A 16,985-nucleotide genomic window follows, 5' to 3' on the forward strand; every position below is an offset into this window, starting at 1 on the left:
TCATAAATTTGTGTTTCTAGTCAGTAAACGGGTGATCAGACAGCTTAGATTAGCTGTACCTTTTTCTAATTATGGCATAATAACAACATAGACTAGCTGTATCCTATTGAATAAATGATTCTGCCATTATCTGTATATTTTCGATCAGTACATACACATGCGTATAGTTGACTTTGCGGTCTATACATATGCTGCAGTAATCAGGGATTACACCGTGATAAATATCTATTATTATTATCTAGCCATGAGCTTTAATCGATGTGTATGTCTGATTTGTGCCTGAAAAATGCATCCCCATTGTTGAATACACGCACAGTATATTAGACCATATGTTTTAGACTCATTAATGTGTATTTCAAGTCAGTAACAGGTGATTAGACAGCATAAACTAGCTGTATTTAATTTTTAGTATGGCATAATAACAGCACAGACTAGCTATATCCTATTTAAAACATAATATTCCCATTTTTTTATTTTTATATTTATTTTTATTTTTTGGAACATACTGCACTGTTCAATGCACCGAATTATTGATATTCTGAATGTATAAAATTTATGTGTTTAAAACTATCTATTCTTTATTAGTGTATCTTTTCCATATTGATTAGTTATAATCTCAGATTAGTACTTCTCTCATCAGGTGTCCTATGCTTTGGTATGACACTTGAAAGCAGAAAGGATCATCTGAGTAACATCACTCATTTCTTTCTTTCAAGAGGGTTTACCGTCCTTCCATGTCACACTTCTCACCTATGGTTATTAAAAACAAGTGAGTAGTGGTAGAACTGGTGGTAACGGTCCTTTTCCCTCACTATCCTTACACCTTAAATCATATGAAATTCTCTTTAGAAAATTCATTTAAAAGTGTATCACAACTATATTTTTCTAATTGATTGAAAACTAACTCAGAAAATTGGTCTTCCCTCGTGCGTCCAATACGTCAGCAAGACGCCCAGGGGTGAGAATACATATCTGAGCAATGTATCAATTACTCTGTTGTTTCTAAGGATTAATACGTGCAGAAGGTTTAGCAGTTTTCCCATAGACGGCCTTAGGCCAGGTGGGATACAGCAGAGCTGCCTACATTATATCTTTTTTCCTGACTTTTCTGATATTTCTTTTTCACATATATGTTTGTATTTTATGATACCAACTAGCTCTCTATTTTATCACACCATTTGGTGTTTTGATATGATATATATCCTATTCTATATTTCGCCTTGTATTAATCTAGCACAACTTCATCTTAGATAGAGCTGCAGTAAGTGATTTATTGATTGATGTACCACATTATATAGGTACCTCCATCACCATTCCTTGATGTTTTTTTGTCTGTGTTTGTCCTTGTTTTGTCATATATCTGTCAATTAGACTAATGTTCTTTTTTCGTTTATGTGTATTCAGTTTTCTTATGTACCAATGGAACTTGGTCATTATTATTTGATTTATTAAAAGTTATGTTTTAACAGTCATATTTATCTTCAAAGAGTGCTCACCAAACAGAGTTTTTTCTCTTTCCCCTTTCTTTGCTAATGACAGGCGTCAGGATTTCGACGCCTATCTTTATTCCCCTGTCGGGCTGTCAGTGTCGGGATATAGATGGACGGGATAGCGCCTGCCGGTATCCTGACTGCATCCCGTGCAAGAGACATAGGCGATGAAAACAGGAAGGAGGAATGCTCTGTTCATAGTCTAGACAAGTATGCTGGCTGCTGTGACACGGCACCCCCCCTCAAACTGAGCAGACCTGGCAGTAAGTAAATCAGCAAGTATGAACAGCAGTAATGCAGATAATACTGCTCTCACCTAGATGATCTAAGTCAGGGGGTCCCAATCACGGTACTCAAGGCACACTAACAGTCCAGGTTTTAGGGATAGCCATACTTGAGCACAAGTGACTTAATTAGTACCTCAGTTATTTTGATTTAACCATCTGTGCACAATAATGGATATAACTAAAACCAGGACTGTTAGTGTGCCTTGAGGACCGAGGTTGGGAATCACTGATCTAAGTACTGCAAGTGTTCAGTACTGTGACACTCTACATACAGCGGTGTGTGCTGGGTCACACATGCGCAGTGGCGTCTCAGTGATGTTATTTTACTTTGATCATTGCACAGAGAGGAGGAAACAGCGCAGGAGCACACTGCCCTCTAATTAGGGATGGACATCGGAAGCCGATGGTTAGCACCCATCAATATTTCTGTTTACTCTTTCCATCGAAAAAGCGGGAATTCAATGGTTGCCAGCCATCAGATAAAGCTTTCCGATGCCTGACTGCAGGGGTAGAACAGACCGCTGCTCTGCTATCCAGGAGAATAGGTGCGGGTAGGGGAAATAGGCAAGTGGGAGCCTTGGGGCAGCCCCGCATCTTGGAGAGTGCTGGGTACGCCCCTGCTGTGATGTCAACAGGGATGGAGGGTGGCTCCGCCTCCAAAATGTGCATGACTGCTTCTGTGCATGAGCAAAGTATAACCATTGCGATGCGTATACTATCGCACGGTGGTGATGCAATGGCTAGTGGCAATCGTATTGCTGGATGTGGCCCAGAAACCATTTAGTGCTGGGCTTCCGATGTCCAGCCCTACCTCTAACAACGGGGACAGGGAAGGGGGCGCCGTGACGACTCTTTGCCCAGGGTGACAGAAAGGCTTGCTTAAAGATAAATAGATGTACCTAAAATTTTAAATAGAATAACAAGATAAAACGTTTTCCAGTAGTTTATAATTCCAAGTTTGACTATATTTCATTTCTATATATTAATAAAATAATTGAGTTAAGTCCGTGAAGGGCACGAGAAGTACACCCAACATGGCCACCTGGTTCGGCCGTGCACGGCGCCCCACTTCCTTTGCTGTGATGACGTACTTCCTGTATGGAACTTCTTGCTGCGTGTTGGATCTCTAGAGCACGTTGTGTTGTATTGGCCTCTGCAGCTTCTGTTTCCTGCATTACCCGGTATGAGTCTTATTGCTGTTAGTGGGCTTTGCTTCTCCATGAGTGGTCATGTTAATAAAGTGCTGTAATATCAATAAACGATATATATGAAATTTAGAGTTCGTCATTGTATGTAACTTTATATGTATTGTAATGGCCTTATACAGTATGGTTCTCCTTATTACAGAATGATATAACTCACTGCCATTTCTGCATAGAAAGCCATACAGAACATATACACAGTAATGCCTCTGAGCGATCTGTATAATGTTAGCATGCGTTGTAGTTGGTTTTGACCCTTCAGTGTAAAAATACTTTAAATAAAAATGATTGGTGGGAGGATTGAAGTTTAATTGATGTATGTAATATCTATGCTGGTAATGTTTTCCCGAAACCTCCCTCAGTTATAGGATACTGCAAGTTTTTTTTATATAGATTAGATATAAATCCCAGTGTCCCTTTTAAATTCTGTGTATTACATGCATTAATGAAACATATAGTTGCAGGGCCAATTTTCTAATAGATTACACATAATATTTCTGAATATATTCATGACATGGTTGTTTTGGTTTGTTATTAGTAGATACTTTCATTTTGCTGCTGTAACTGCATGTGAATACAACCCCTTTTACATTGCAAAAAAAACTTGTGTCGAGGTGCAGTGTCAACGCGCCACCAAAAAAATTCCCGGGTGAAGTGACCCAGCATTTCAACCCTGCAATTGAGCAGGGTTGAATACGAGAACAAGCCGGGTTGAAGTGCAATGTGAACGGGCCCTACCCGGGTTATCCAACCCGGGACTCAGCAAACACCACTGATACCCCTTTTACATCGGCCTAAAAATCCCAGGTTGATGCACATCAACCCGGGATATTTGTCGGTGTAAATGGATCCAACTCGGGTCGTTCCACTTCCACCCTGCTGTGTAAATGCGTAATCAGGGGCCCAAAGACACGGATCGTGCCGCATGCCACCCGATTGGCCGGCTTCAGTGGCGCTTGGAGATGACATCTCCATGCGTCCACTGCAACGCCGGAAGAGCCTGGTCACTGCAGACCCGGCTCCGGTGTAAACGGCGCCGACTTGGGAACATCTTGGGTCGGCGCCGCAGTCTGAAAGGGGTTAGTACTGGGTCTGATCCGGATTGGAACCTTGTTTCAACCCCTGGGTCAGTCCCGGAACTTTGGTATAAAAGAGGTATGATTGAATGTTCCTGGGTCTCACATGATGATGTCAGCAGCCAGACACACCTGAAAGAGGTTCATTTCACTAATGCTGTCATTACAGTGATGGCTAATTGGAGTGATGAAGAAGTGAACTGTACACTATGCTGTCAGAAGCTGCATCATGCTTTCACTGGCTGAATCAAACAGCAGTAAAGCACAAACATGAGCTCAGGGCTACACAGTGGTAATTTATCAGCCATGATTCCTGCAGTGCTGTGAGCAGTCCTCACCCCTCACTTATGTGACCTTATTTTTATGAGCCTGAAAAAGTCAATTTTGAATGACATCCTTTGGGTTTTACAGGGCTGACCCAGGTTCAGTGTGAATGGGGCCAACCCGGGTCGAATGTGCAGTGTGAAAGGGGTCTGACCTGTGTCGCAGCCGGGTTGGACCGGTGTTTAAAATCCTGAGTCAGAGCTGGGTTTGCGATGTGAAAGGGGGAGGTGTGAAGCTGAGTACACATTGGACCTGATTCAGAAATGGATGGTATTGCACAGCTGCATGGAAACGGTTGTGTGATACCGTCCAACTAAATGCAAATGCAGCAGGAGGTGTCTGTAGGAAATAGACTCCTCCTGCATGCATCTGCGATCCGCGTGCAACGTCCATAGATGCTGCTTTGGATCACCATAGTTACCATCTGTTGCTGCTTTGGCCAGGCTGTGACTTACTCAGCCTGGCAGACAAAACTGCACAGCTGGGTCAGCAGATCCTGTGCTTAGCACGCCTCCTCTTCAGAGAACGGTTCCAGTAGCTGCCCCTGCTTTACCCTCCCAACACCGCAGCATGTCAATCATGCTGCAGCTAAGGGCGGTCTGTGTCAGTGAGTATAGAATACACCTGTGCACCTGCTGGATGACCTGGAAATCGTGAACTGTTTGAGGTCCTGTGGACCCAGTTTGAAAACAAACCACTGAACTAGTTTAATGGTGCGTACAGAAGGGACGATCGACAATGATAACAATATTGTTCGATCTCCCGGGTGTGCTGGACGATCGATATCGATCATCCAGCACACAACAAACTCACCAACGACTATAGCGATCAATGATCGCGGGTCCCTATAGTAACCTGGTCGATATCGACTAGGTTGGCCTGCATGCATGGGAGATGGTCGATATCAACCATACGTGCCCGCGCATCGCAGGTCGTTGGGCACCGAAAAATTGCACAATATCGTTGTCGTTCATATCGTCCATTTTAATCGTAACGTGTGTACGCACCATAACACAGATAATGGCAATCATAAATTAAGAGGGATGTTCAGGAACAGTTTGTTCCTTCTTGAATGGGTCATGGTGGGAGGTATGCACTGTCTAAAGCAGGCCTGGCCAACCTGTGCCTCTCCAGCTGCTGTGAAACTATAAGTCCCAGCTTACTCTCCCACCGATCAGCTGGTAGAGCATGCTAGAACTTGTAGTTTCACAACAGCTGGAGAGGCACAGGTTGGCCAGGGCTCGTCTAAAGCTTATGTGACTCAATGGGCGGAATTCAATTGATTACGCGGTCCGTATCTCCCGTCTAAAGTGACAGGAGATCGCGGGCCGCTATTTAATTGATGCCGTTTTTCGCCCTGATCGCGCCCATAGAGGTCAGGTTTAGCCGCGTAAAGCAGCTAAACCCGACCAAAGTGCTGGGCGCGACCGCGAAAAGTGATGTTTGGGCACCTAAACAAGTCAGTTTTCGCACATTTCAGCTCTCATCTCCCTGGGGCTGCGAGCTGAAATGTAGCGCTGACAGCTGATCGCACCCGACGGGAGCAAGAATTGAATAGCTCCGTCTGGCGCGATAGGGGCTGGAATCAATTGAATTCCGCCCATTGTTTTACAATATCCCTCAAAGGAGTTGATTTAAGAAACGGTCAGTCTGTCATTTATAAGCAGGATCTTCAAGGGATTGTTACAAATATTTCAAGTTCTGTATGTTAAATACTTTATATACTGTGTTTTGGTTTTTTAATTACATTTTAATTTTCTTTCCCCCGCAAAATTCCAGTCCTTACTTCTAGGAGACGTCATGATGACCGAAAGTAATGAGTTTCTATGCTCACCACCGAAGAAAACTGTCAGGTTTGGTGGCAAAGTGACAGAAGTTCTGTCAAAGTATTCACAGGTAATTTGTGATTGTCATTAGGTAAAATATGTGCTGATTCTATTAGTTTTAATGGCTATCACTTTATATCATTGTCCTTTTTTTGGAATAAACATATTCCTTAAATTGAACAAATAATGACATTGATTCATCCACCGCCACAGACTGTGCTGCACAAGCCTCATTATGTGACTGTTATGACTTGTCCCCATAGTGTGTGTGATGCAGTGTCCTGTGCTGCATAAACCAGAAGGAGGTCTTCACTGGGAGGCTTAAAATAATGATCTATAGCAGGGGTTCTCAACCTCAGCCCCTTAAGTTTTCCTGACAGGTCATGTTTTAAGGATTTCTGTCTGTGGAAGCAGGTGGGCTAATTACTGACCAGCAAAATAGATGAACCCGCCTGTGCATGACTAAAGAAATCCACAAAACTTGACCTGCTGGTGGTACTTGAGTGCTGCAGTTGGGAATTCCTGATATATAGAGCTCTATAATTAAACTAGTTAAAATACAGTAGTTTAAGTAAACGTTGGACAGATCAAAAAATACAACAAGCTGCATTGCTCTGTCAGCCTACAGTATACTAAACTACAGTGAGTTGTGATAAATAATAGCCCTTACTTGTATACATGTGTAATTGTTTTATTTCTCTTCTCCAGGGAAATACACAAGACTTTGAACTTTTAAAGCACCAGTTATCAGATCCAGAGATAAAGGTAATGTGTATTCATGTAAAGGCGAGCTGCTATCTATGTATGTTAACCTGAGGGTATTCCACTGTCATTGGGCTTAATTCAATTCAATGTGAATTGAATAGCACTGGGAAGGAGCTCCCGGAGCTATTCAATTCAGCGCGCTGTTAAGCCCGACTAAGGAATGCTTCTTGCACCCCTCCTGAGGTGCAAAGCAGGAATACGACAAAACTACTGTCGCAATGCCATTTTCTGCCCTTAGCGTGGCGAAAACAGCATCGCGCCGAGCAGTTAAGTTTGAGAATGTTTAAGGCGTGAGAACAAGCATTCTCCAACACAAGTGTGCTGTATTGAATATATCTGGGAGCTCCTTCCTGGCGTTATTCAATTCGCGTTGAATTGAACTGTGCCCATTGAGGGTGATTGAATCTATACTAAGAAGTGTAACTATTCATACATGTGTCAACCTAGTGATTTTCTTCATAAACAGTAATAGCAGTTGTGAAAGGAATGGGATGTAGTTGATATGCTGGATGCCTGAATGTCAGCTGTCTTGTTCCTGGTGCTGAGAATGCCGCGCTGGAATCTTGACACCAGTCAGAATCCTGGCACCGGCATCTTGTTGTTAAGTAGTGAGGCCAGGGGGGGGTTATGGTTTAAGGTTAGGCACTAGAGGGAGGGTAAGGGTTTGGCACTAGGAAGGGGGAGGGTTAGGATTAGGCACTAGGAGGGGGTTGAGTGTGGGGAGGGAGGGGTAGGGTTGACACTTAGACAGATGCCGGTATCCTAACCGCATCGGTATTCTGACTGCCGGGATCTGGAGCGCCAGTATCCTGTCCCACTCCCAAAGGAATTTGTGCAAAATTTATCAGCTGTGTTTTCTCTTTCTCAACAAACTACAGGAGTCACATTCTAATGCCGCGTATCCACTAGGCGATGGAGGAACGACAGTACGATTACAACTTTGTAATCATACAGTCGTTCCTCATCCCCTGTAGTGCCTACACTGAATAATACAGTCAGGTGAATAAATATTGGGACATTGACAGAATTTTCATATTTTGGTCTCTATTCACCACCACAATGGCTTTGAAATGAAACAAACAAGATGTGCTTTAACTGCAGACTTTCAGATTTAATTTGAGGGTAATTACATCCAAATCAGGTGAACGGTGTGGGAATTACAATGGTCTCTATATGTGCCTCCCACTTATTAAGGGGCCAAAAGTAATGGGACAAACTAAACAATCCTAAATCTAACTTTCACTTTTTAATACTTTGTTGCAAATCCTTTGCAGGCAATTACAGCCTGAAGTCTGGAACGCATAGACATCACCAGACGCTGGGTTTCATCCCTGGTGATGCTCTGCCAGGCCTCTACTGCAAATGTCTTCAGTTCCTGCTTGTTCTTGGGGCATTTTCCCTTCAGTTTTGTCTTCATCAAGTGAAATGCATGCTCAATCAGATTCAGGTCAGGGGATTGACTTGGCCATTGCATAACATTTACACTTTTTAGCCTTAAAAAACTCTTTGGTTGCTTTTGCAGTATGCTACGGGTCATTGTCCATCTGCACTGTGAAGCGCCGTCCAATGAGTTCTGAAGCATTTGACTGAATATAAGCATATAATATTGCCCAAAACAGTTCAGAATTCATTCTGCTGCTTTTGTCAGCAGTCACATCATCAATAAATACAAGGGAACCAGTTCCATTGGCAGCCATACATGCCCACGCCATGACACTACCACCACCATGCTTCACTGATGAGGTGGTATGTTTTGGATCATGAGCAGTTCCTTTCCTTCCGCATACTCTTCTCTTCCCATCACTCTGGTACAAGTTGATCTTTGTCTCATCTGTCCATAGGATGTTGTTCCAGAACTGTAATGGCTTTTTTAGATGTTGTTTGGCAAACTCTAATCTGGTCTTCCTGTTTTTGTGGCTCACCAATGGTTTACATCTTGTGGTGAACCCTCTATATTCACTCTTGTGAAGTCTTCTCTTGATTGTTGACTTTGACACATATACACCTACCTCCTGGAAAGTGTTCTTGATTTGGCCAACTGTTGTGAAGGGGTTTTTCTTCACCAGGGAAATAATTCTTCTGTCATCCACCACAGTTGTTTTCCGTGGTCTTCCAGGTCTTTTGTGGTGTTGCTGAGCTCTCCAGTGCGCTCTTTCTTTTTAAGACTGTTCCAAACAGTTGATTTGGCCACACCTAATGTTTTTGCTATCTCTCTGATGGGTTTGTTTTGATTTTTCAGACTAATGATGGCTTGCTTCACTGATAGTGACAGCTCTTTGGATCTCATATTGAGAGTCGACAGCAACTGATTCCAAATGCAAATGTCACACCTAGAATCAACTCCAGACCTTTTACATGTTAATTGATAATGAAATAACAAGGGAATAGCCCACGCCTGTCCATGAAATGAGTTGATAGTCCCATTACTTTTGGCCCCTTAAAAAGTGGGAGGCACATATAGAAACCGTTGTAATTCCTACACCGTTCACCTGATTTGGATGTAATTACCCTCAAATTAAATCTGAAAGTCTGCAGTTAAAGCACATCTTGTTTTTTTAATTTCAAAGCCATTGTGGTGGTGAATAGAGGCCAAAATATGAAAATTCTGTCAATGTCCCAATATTTATGCACCTGACTATGTCGTTCAGTGCAAGCATCCTCCCTCATCCCCGAACATGCACAATCTGTCGTTATTGGCAGATTGACTGTCATGTTCATGCGATGATAGATGTCGAAAACTACCAGAGGTAGCGCACATCGCTGGTCAGTTTCTTCATTTTAATGCCTCATTTGTGAACGATTAATGAGTGATTGAAGAATAACGATGTCGTTCAATCGCTCATTTAATCGCCTAGTGGACACGCACCTTTTACTTTACTTCACCCATAAACCTGGTCTTTCACTTAAATTAATAAAATATTCTTGCAGAGGCTACTGAATGTAATAAAAAGCTTCACACAAAAAAAGTGACACATAAATATACAAAAGAAAGTACTGATGTCCGCTTGCACTAATGAAAAATGAAAAGGCATAAAGGAGACTAAGTCCTGCAATGTTCCCAAGAGAAAAACTGAACTGTTTTATTTACTGAAAGTGATTGTATAAATTTGTATTTGGGTGGGCTATGATCTAACACTTGCCCAAAGCGTTCTTGGAGGTGTTTGTTTCTCTCTGTACACCAATGGGTAGTAGGTGTTCTGGATATGACACCCAAACTTCGTGAATGAGATCCACTGTATATAAAACTACTATTTCCTGCCCATTTTTGTACATTAAAAAGATAACTGCTCATATTTCTAGGAGAGGTATAAGTCAGATAGCATTCTGGCATGTGAAGAGTTTTACACATTTTTTCTGTTTGGTCATTGTACAGGATGTGCAAATTGTAAGCTGGCTGCACGAACTCCGGATATCGGTTACATACCTTACCGTTGACTACGAGCAGCTTGTCAGCATTGTACTGGTGAGCTGGTGCTTTGGTGTCTGTTTTACCTTGTGTGTTTTACTTTCATTGAACATTATTTTTATTATGGATTTCTGACCTACGCATTGTGTGAATAGAAAAAATAAATGGTGACTCTTGTAGGCAATCAATGTTTTGTTTGTTTACCATTTAGTTAGAGGGGGATAACCAAGACCCAGCAATTTCCAAGAGGTTGTCAGGAATAGTCTAGTTCAGTGGTTACCAAACTGATTCCTTAAGGTGCATACACACAACGATTTAGTAAATGAACGATTTTAGTAAACGATTTTCGTAAATTTTTTCTAGGAAAAAATGAACGAAAATCCTTTACTAAAATCGTTCATTTACTAAATGTAATGAACAATTTTTTTGAACTTCGAACGATTTTTGCATATTCCCTTAATGAAAATCGTTGAGTTGGTCAGTCTGACCAAACTACAAATGTGAACGTGCATGAACGATAATCGTCCATCGTTTAACTTAGAAAGTGAATGATTTTTTCAACGATTGAACGATAAATGATATCTTTAACGATAATCGTTCAAAAAATTGTGTGTGCATGCACCTTTAGGGAGCTCTGACAGTGCATGGTTTCCAGGTCTCCTCACAGATTCACAAATGAAATAATTAGCTCCACCTGTGGATCTTTTAAAATGTGTCAGTGAGTAATTAATACACATGTGCACCAACTAGGAATAATGGGAACCATGCACTGTTAAGGTACCCATACATCTGCGACGGATCGTCACGATGTAGCTCTGCAATCGGAAATTCCATTCTGCCGGGTGGAAATGCCGACCGCTGAAATTTTACATGTTAAATAATCCCGATTTGACGATTACAATAATTTTTTGATCGTCATATCGGCCGGGTTGCTGGATCGCAGCAATCTGTCGCTGATGTATGGGGCCCTTACGTCCTCCCTGAGGAATGAGTTTGAGAAACAGTGGTCTAGTTTATTGAAATGCTGCTGCTGTTTCCACATGTACAGCAACCACAACACACATCTATCTGTCTGTCTATCTGTGTGTTGTGGTTGGTGTACATGAGGAAATTAACAGTTGCAGCATCTAAAAACTGGGGGAATAATTTCTTTTGCAAGAAATTGCTCTTCTATGAACTATTACATTGCATGCTGTGTAAATTGTGTGTATATATATATATATATATATATATATATATATATATATTGTAACTCTGTAAGTAATACATTTGCCAACTTGAACGCAGTTTTTTTGTGTGCCAGCGGACATCTTTCAGCCTCTTCTGTAAATGATCATTTCATTATAACTTGGGACTTTAGTGTGTTTTGTTTGCATGTTACAGATGTGTCCTCATATAGCTAGCCTCAATATGCCATGTGAAGTGAGCCACCAGCACACATGCATTTCGGCTCGCGCCGAGTATCGTTTTTGCCTGAATACGTCTAAAGTTGGGCACGCACTAGGACGATGCTGTGTCAGGTGAATCGGAATGACATATCATGCGGATCGTCCTATGTGTTGCAATGCCAACCGGACGATATCGCATGAGGCACCTTTGCAGGTAATGAAGGATGGAACAATAAATTGTTCCGTCGTTCATTAGATCGTTCAATGTGTACCCGTGGCACAATATGTCGGGTCGACATATCACCCGGGTACACATCGTTAAGTGAGTACCCAGCTTTAGCAGCAAACAGTTGTGACAAACCACTTCACGTGACTGCACGGATTAATCTGATATGTGAAACTATCTGCGTGTGACTGAATCTGTAAGCCAAGCACAATGGACCTTGGCATGGAAAAAAGCTGCTGCCTTACAGATACACATGCTGCATATCAAATTAATCAGTGCAGTCTCGTGAAGCGGGTTGTCGCATCCGTTTGCGATTTAGACGTATTTTCAGGCGAAAAAGACGGGACTTGGAGCACCGAGAAGGGCTGTTTGGTGTGACTGCAGCAATAGTGAATGAGGACACATCTCTACACTACACTTTATTTTTTAAATGTATTTGACAGGAAGACGAGACAGAGAAGATTACTAGATTATATTGGTATGGAGTCAGGATTAGTACATGCAATTTCCATCCCCATCTGACTTTGCTGCTGTTGAAAATACCATCCAGCAGTGTACATATTATACATCCTGATTTAGAAGTCTGATGTGATTGGATACTGTAAATAAGTGAGTACAGCTTAAGTGGTTCTAGCTTGTGCGCCATCTTTTAGAAACTGCCATGGCTGAACAGAAGCAAAGAAGTTGTGGAAGAATATCTGGCATTTTTGGGCAACCTTGTATCAGCACAGACTGTGTACTTGCGCTCCTGTCTGAATATGATCGCCTCACACTTTGTACCAGGTAATGCTTTCACCAAGTTATATTCTATGTGTATAATCTGAATTCCTTCTACCTAAAGCAAAATTATACCGATGGTATACAAAGAATTGCCAATATATTTTTTTTATGTAATACAGCCACAAAATTATCCCTTGTAGGAGCATACACTGTGGCCAGGTTATTCATAAATGCAAGGATTTCATAACTAACAACCCTTCCAGATCCTTAATCACATAACTGGCTAAAAAAAAACAATCCAGGTCAATGAGAGGAAAATGTATTGCACTGGACTATAAATACAGTGTATGTATATATAGAAATATTTACAAAAGCTCTATTAATTTTCTATACTGGGAAGTAGGGGGTGCTGCCACAGACCAAACAGACTGATCCAATATAAGAGAGTTGAAGGACAGCAACATTATGAAAATCGGCTGTGGAAAGATTAATATAGAAAAGTGATGCACGTTTCTTCGAGGTACATATGTAATGTTCTTTATTTAGAGGATCATAATGGAAAGTAGATGGAGGACACTCTGCAAGAAGAGTAGCCTTAGCATTTTCAGCTATACAAATATCTACATTGTTAGTCTGCCTAAAGGGACTTATTGGGAATTTGTGACTGAAGTTCTCGTCCACCATCTTTAGAAATCAATAAAGCAGTGGAATATATGTTTTAAAGAATTAAAATCCCAATTGCCTATTCATTTTGTCTCTGGATTCCTTCCCCCGCCATCACATATGCCACAGTAGAATTTCCGAATGCTACAGTGCAAGACATCTTTATTTCAGCTGGGCAATAGAAAGTTGGTTCCTTCTTTGTGATCTCAAATCCAACTAAACTAGTGCCGCAATGCTAATAGCGGGCTTACAGAGTGCGTTAACCGCATCACGGTGGACACTTAAGACAGAGAATGATGTTTACCGCGACTGAACACCTGGCATTAGGCGCTATAAACTGCAACTCCCGACAAGTGCAGGGCACGATGAGGACAATTGAGTAACTCGGAGAACTCATTCCCGATGCTATTCAACATTGCATTAATTGAATTTCTCCCCATGTCCACTAGGTGAACCTTAATATACTGATATCTGTCTTTCTCTCCTCAATTTTGGAGGTGAAAGGATTTGTCAGCATGGTCTGGCATTCAGTATAACCATGTTACTATTTTTTACATTGTTGGCTTATGCTGGGTACACACTATAACTACGGATTGGTCAGAAGCACGATTTCCGTCCAAGCAGACGATTTGTAATCTATACACACTTACCAATCGGCCACTCGATATGTCTGGCTTAACATCACAACTGGGAAGGCATTTGCCCACATTTGTGATGTCCGTGTTGGCGGTCCCTGCAGCCAGTGTACGGTCTGTCAGTTGGTCGCCTGTACACACATGCAGATGCACCGATATATCTTTAATATCTTTTGGCATGGGCTGTGTTGCAGGGCCGGTCTGTGCATATCTGGTGCAGACATCCGACAATGCACTAACATATCGACAATTGTGTACCTAGCTTAAGGCACTTTTTCGGGAGGAGGGCGAGGTTAGAGGTGGAATGTAACTGGTGGCTTCTGCTGGGCATGGTGGGCTGTAACTTTACTGTTCTGTGTGCGGTGGTCCTTTTCAAGTTTCTGTGGTTTAGAAAGCCCATGACCTAAGTGACGTGCTGAGCTACCATCAGCCATGTTCCAGATCTATGGTAAGGGAAAGGTGTATTTCGACAACCAATAACTTCTATACAAAGCTCCTTCACTACAATCTGGTCTTTTAGCCTCCATCTCATTCCATTACATACGGCGGTACAGAACCCTTTTGGCGCCTTCTAAGTAAGCTAGCGTTTGCACGCGCCTTCGCTCACGTGGATGTCTGTTATTGCACAGCGGAACAAATTTAGATTGACAGTAGTGGCATCTAATAATGTGATGTATATATTATATTGTAGACATTGATCACAAAATGTCTTAGTAAAGAATATTTGCAGTTTTTCCTTTAGGGATTAACACAAAAATATGCTTTGGGCTCTTAACTTGTGAGCAAGCAACTCTGTAAGTTTGCAAGTAACATGAGCAGCGACTCTAGGATATGTAGTATTTGTCTTGCTGCTCCATCTACTGGATTGACATCTATACAGGTTGAGTCTCCCATATTCAAAATGCTTGGGACCAGGGGTATTTTGGATATCGGAATATTCCGTTGTTTGGAATATTAGCATACCATAAAAAAATATCTTGGGAATGGGACCCAAATCTAAACACTGAATGCATTTATGTTCTATATACACCTTATACACACAGCCTGCAGGTCATTTTACACAAAATTATTAAAAATATCGTATATCAAAAAAGTTTGTGTACATACATGACATTAATTTGTTTCATAGACACCTTATACACACAGCCTGAAAGTTTTTATACTATTTTTTAAATATTTTGTGCTTTAAACAAAGTTTGTGTACATTGAACCATCAGAAAGCAAAGTTTTCACTTTCTCAGTCATGGTAAAATTATTCCGTATTTTGGAATATTTGGATATGGGAGACTCAACCTATACCACAATTTCATGAGTCAAGATAAGCTTCCTGATTAGTGCTTAATGCATACATATATTATTGTTTGCATTCGGGGTGTGCAGTATATGTATATATTGTATTTCTACATCAGGGTCCATAGGGTATCCACAGGATACCTTGGGGTATAGGTGATGACGTCAGGCATCGGGCACCATAGAGGTAAGTTTTCAGCCTCCCAGGATGCACTAGGGTCCCCCTCCTATACCCCGCCCCCGAGCCAAGGCATCTCAGTTTCGTTGGTGCCTGGCTCGGAGTCAGAGCACCTGTTTAGAGGGGGGCTAAGGATAGCCCCTGAAGTTTTTTTCGCGGCAGCTGTGGTTGCACATCTGGAAGTACAACATGGACAGTCACTACTGACGTCCATGCTGTCTTCCCTACACCCCGCCGGTACCAGAACGCCGGTACTGATCCGGGGATGCTGGTAAGCATCTGGGGTCACAGCTAGCGGTGACCCCATATGTTTTGGACCATGGCCAGATTCAAGGGGGCAGCAGGTAAGCAGCGGGGTCCCGCATTTGGTCCCTGCTGATACATGGTCCAGAGTCCCCAGGCAGAGGGCTCCCTGGGGACTGGCTGCAGCGTGGAGCCAGGTAACTAACCTGCGCTTCCACTACCCCCCTGGGACAGCGGACCACAGCTGAGCGATAGCGCTGCGGCGTCCCAGGGGTTAATTGCATGCCAGGGGAGCGCCTTCCCTGTACACACTCGGGTCAGTTAGAGGAGGCGTGGAAACACCCTGGTAAACGGTATCAGCCTCAAAGACGCTTAGCGGTGACTTACCCGTTTGCGGACAATTACTTTTCTAAGTGGAAATCCCCTTCACAGGTGGATTCTCATGTGGCACGCATAGTCCGGAGTGCCACATTGCCCATGCCCTCCATGTCCTCCTTGAAGGATGCTACGGACCGTAAGGTGGAGATCTGCCTAAAGTCCATTTTTCTACTTCAGGGTCCACAGGGTTGACCTTGGGGTATAGCTGGATCTGGATCCACGGGCACCACGCAGTTAAAGCTTTCACTGCTCCCAGGATGCACTTGGGTCCGTCCTCCTCTATACCCCGCCCCCGAGCCACAGGCACCTCAGTTTTAGTTGGTGCCTGGCCGGAGTCGGGTCACCCTGTCGCAGTGGGGCTGCAGGAGCAGCCCCTAAGCTTTATTTTAAAAGAGAAATTTTTTAATTTTTTTTTCTACTTTTTTACACTATTAGAGCGGCAGTATCAGACTGTCCTTTAGGACGTCCACGCTGCCGCTCCTTCTCCCCACTGGCGCCGCGACGCCAGTACAGCTCTGGGGATCGCGGCGGGACCCCAGAGCCTGTACTAGCCGGCCTCTGGGGACTCCCTTGACTGCTGCCGGACGCGACGGGGACCTGGTATGCAGCGGGTCGCCGCGGCGGCGGGCCGCGGATACTTTATATGCAGTCACAAGCCTCCGGTCTCTGGGGACAGACCAGAGGCGCTAGCGGCGGCGGCGGGCTCCCCCTCTATAGAGGAATACCCCGCGTGTCCGCTAGACCACCAGGGTAACAGGCTGGTAGCGGGACCGGCAACCCGGGGGTTAATTGCTAGCCAGGGGAGGCAGCCTTCCCTGTCTAGCGGCTTCTCAGCTCAGCGCGCCTTTCAACTAGCAGTCTGGCGTCGCTGAGCTGCTCTTATCTCTC

The 16,985-nt window shown here is 43.1% G+C and overlaps 1 protein-coding gene across 2 annotated transcripts in view; it reads left to right on the top strand.

The window, feature by feature from the left end:
* Positions 1 to 2,818: 2,818 nt before the first annotated feature.
* The window catches only part of RRN3 (RNA polymerase I transcription factor RRN3), a 70,667-nt gene continuing 56,500 nt past the window's right edge, over positions 2,819 to 16,985 (top strand). The window contains exons 1-5 of one of the 2 annotated variants that reach the window (XM_088474221.1): positions 2,819 to 2,958; positions 6,159 to 6,275; positions 6,914 to 6,970; positions 10,344 to 10,433; positions 12,644 to 12,773. In XM_088474221.1, coding sequence (XP_088330347.1) covers positions 6,180 to 6,275; positions 6,914 to 6,970; positions 10,344 to 10,433; positions 12,644 to 12,773 — 373 coding nt within the window. In that variant the 5' untranslated portion in view covers positions 2,819 to 2,958; positions 6,159 to 6,179. The remainder of the gene's footprint in view (positions 2,959 to 6,158; positions 6,276 to 6,913; positions 6,971 to 10,343; positions 10,434 to 12,643; positions 12,774 to 16,985) is intronic. The other variant, XM_088474220.1, reaches the window with a different exon arrangement.

Source organism: Taudactylus pleione, unplaced genomic scaffold (genome assembly GCF_031769625.1).
Source record: "Taudactylus pleione unplaced genomic scaffold, aTauple2 ptg000149l, whole genome shotgun sequence".
NCBI classification, from domain to species: Eukaryota; Metazoa; Chordata; class Amphibia; order Anura; family Myobatrachidae; genus Taudactylus; species Taudactylus pleione.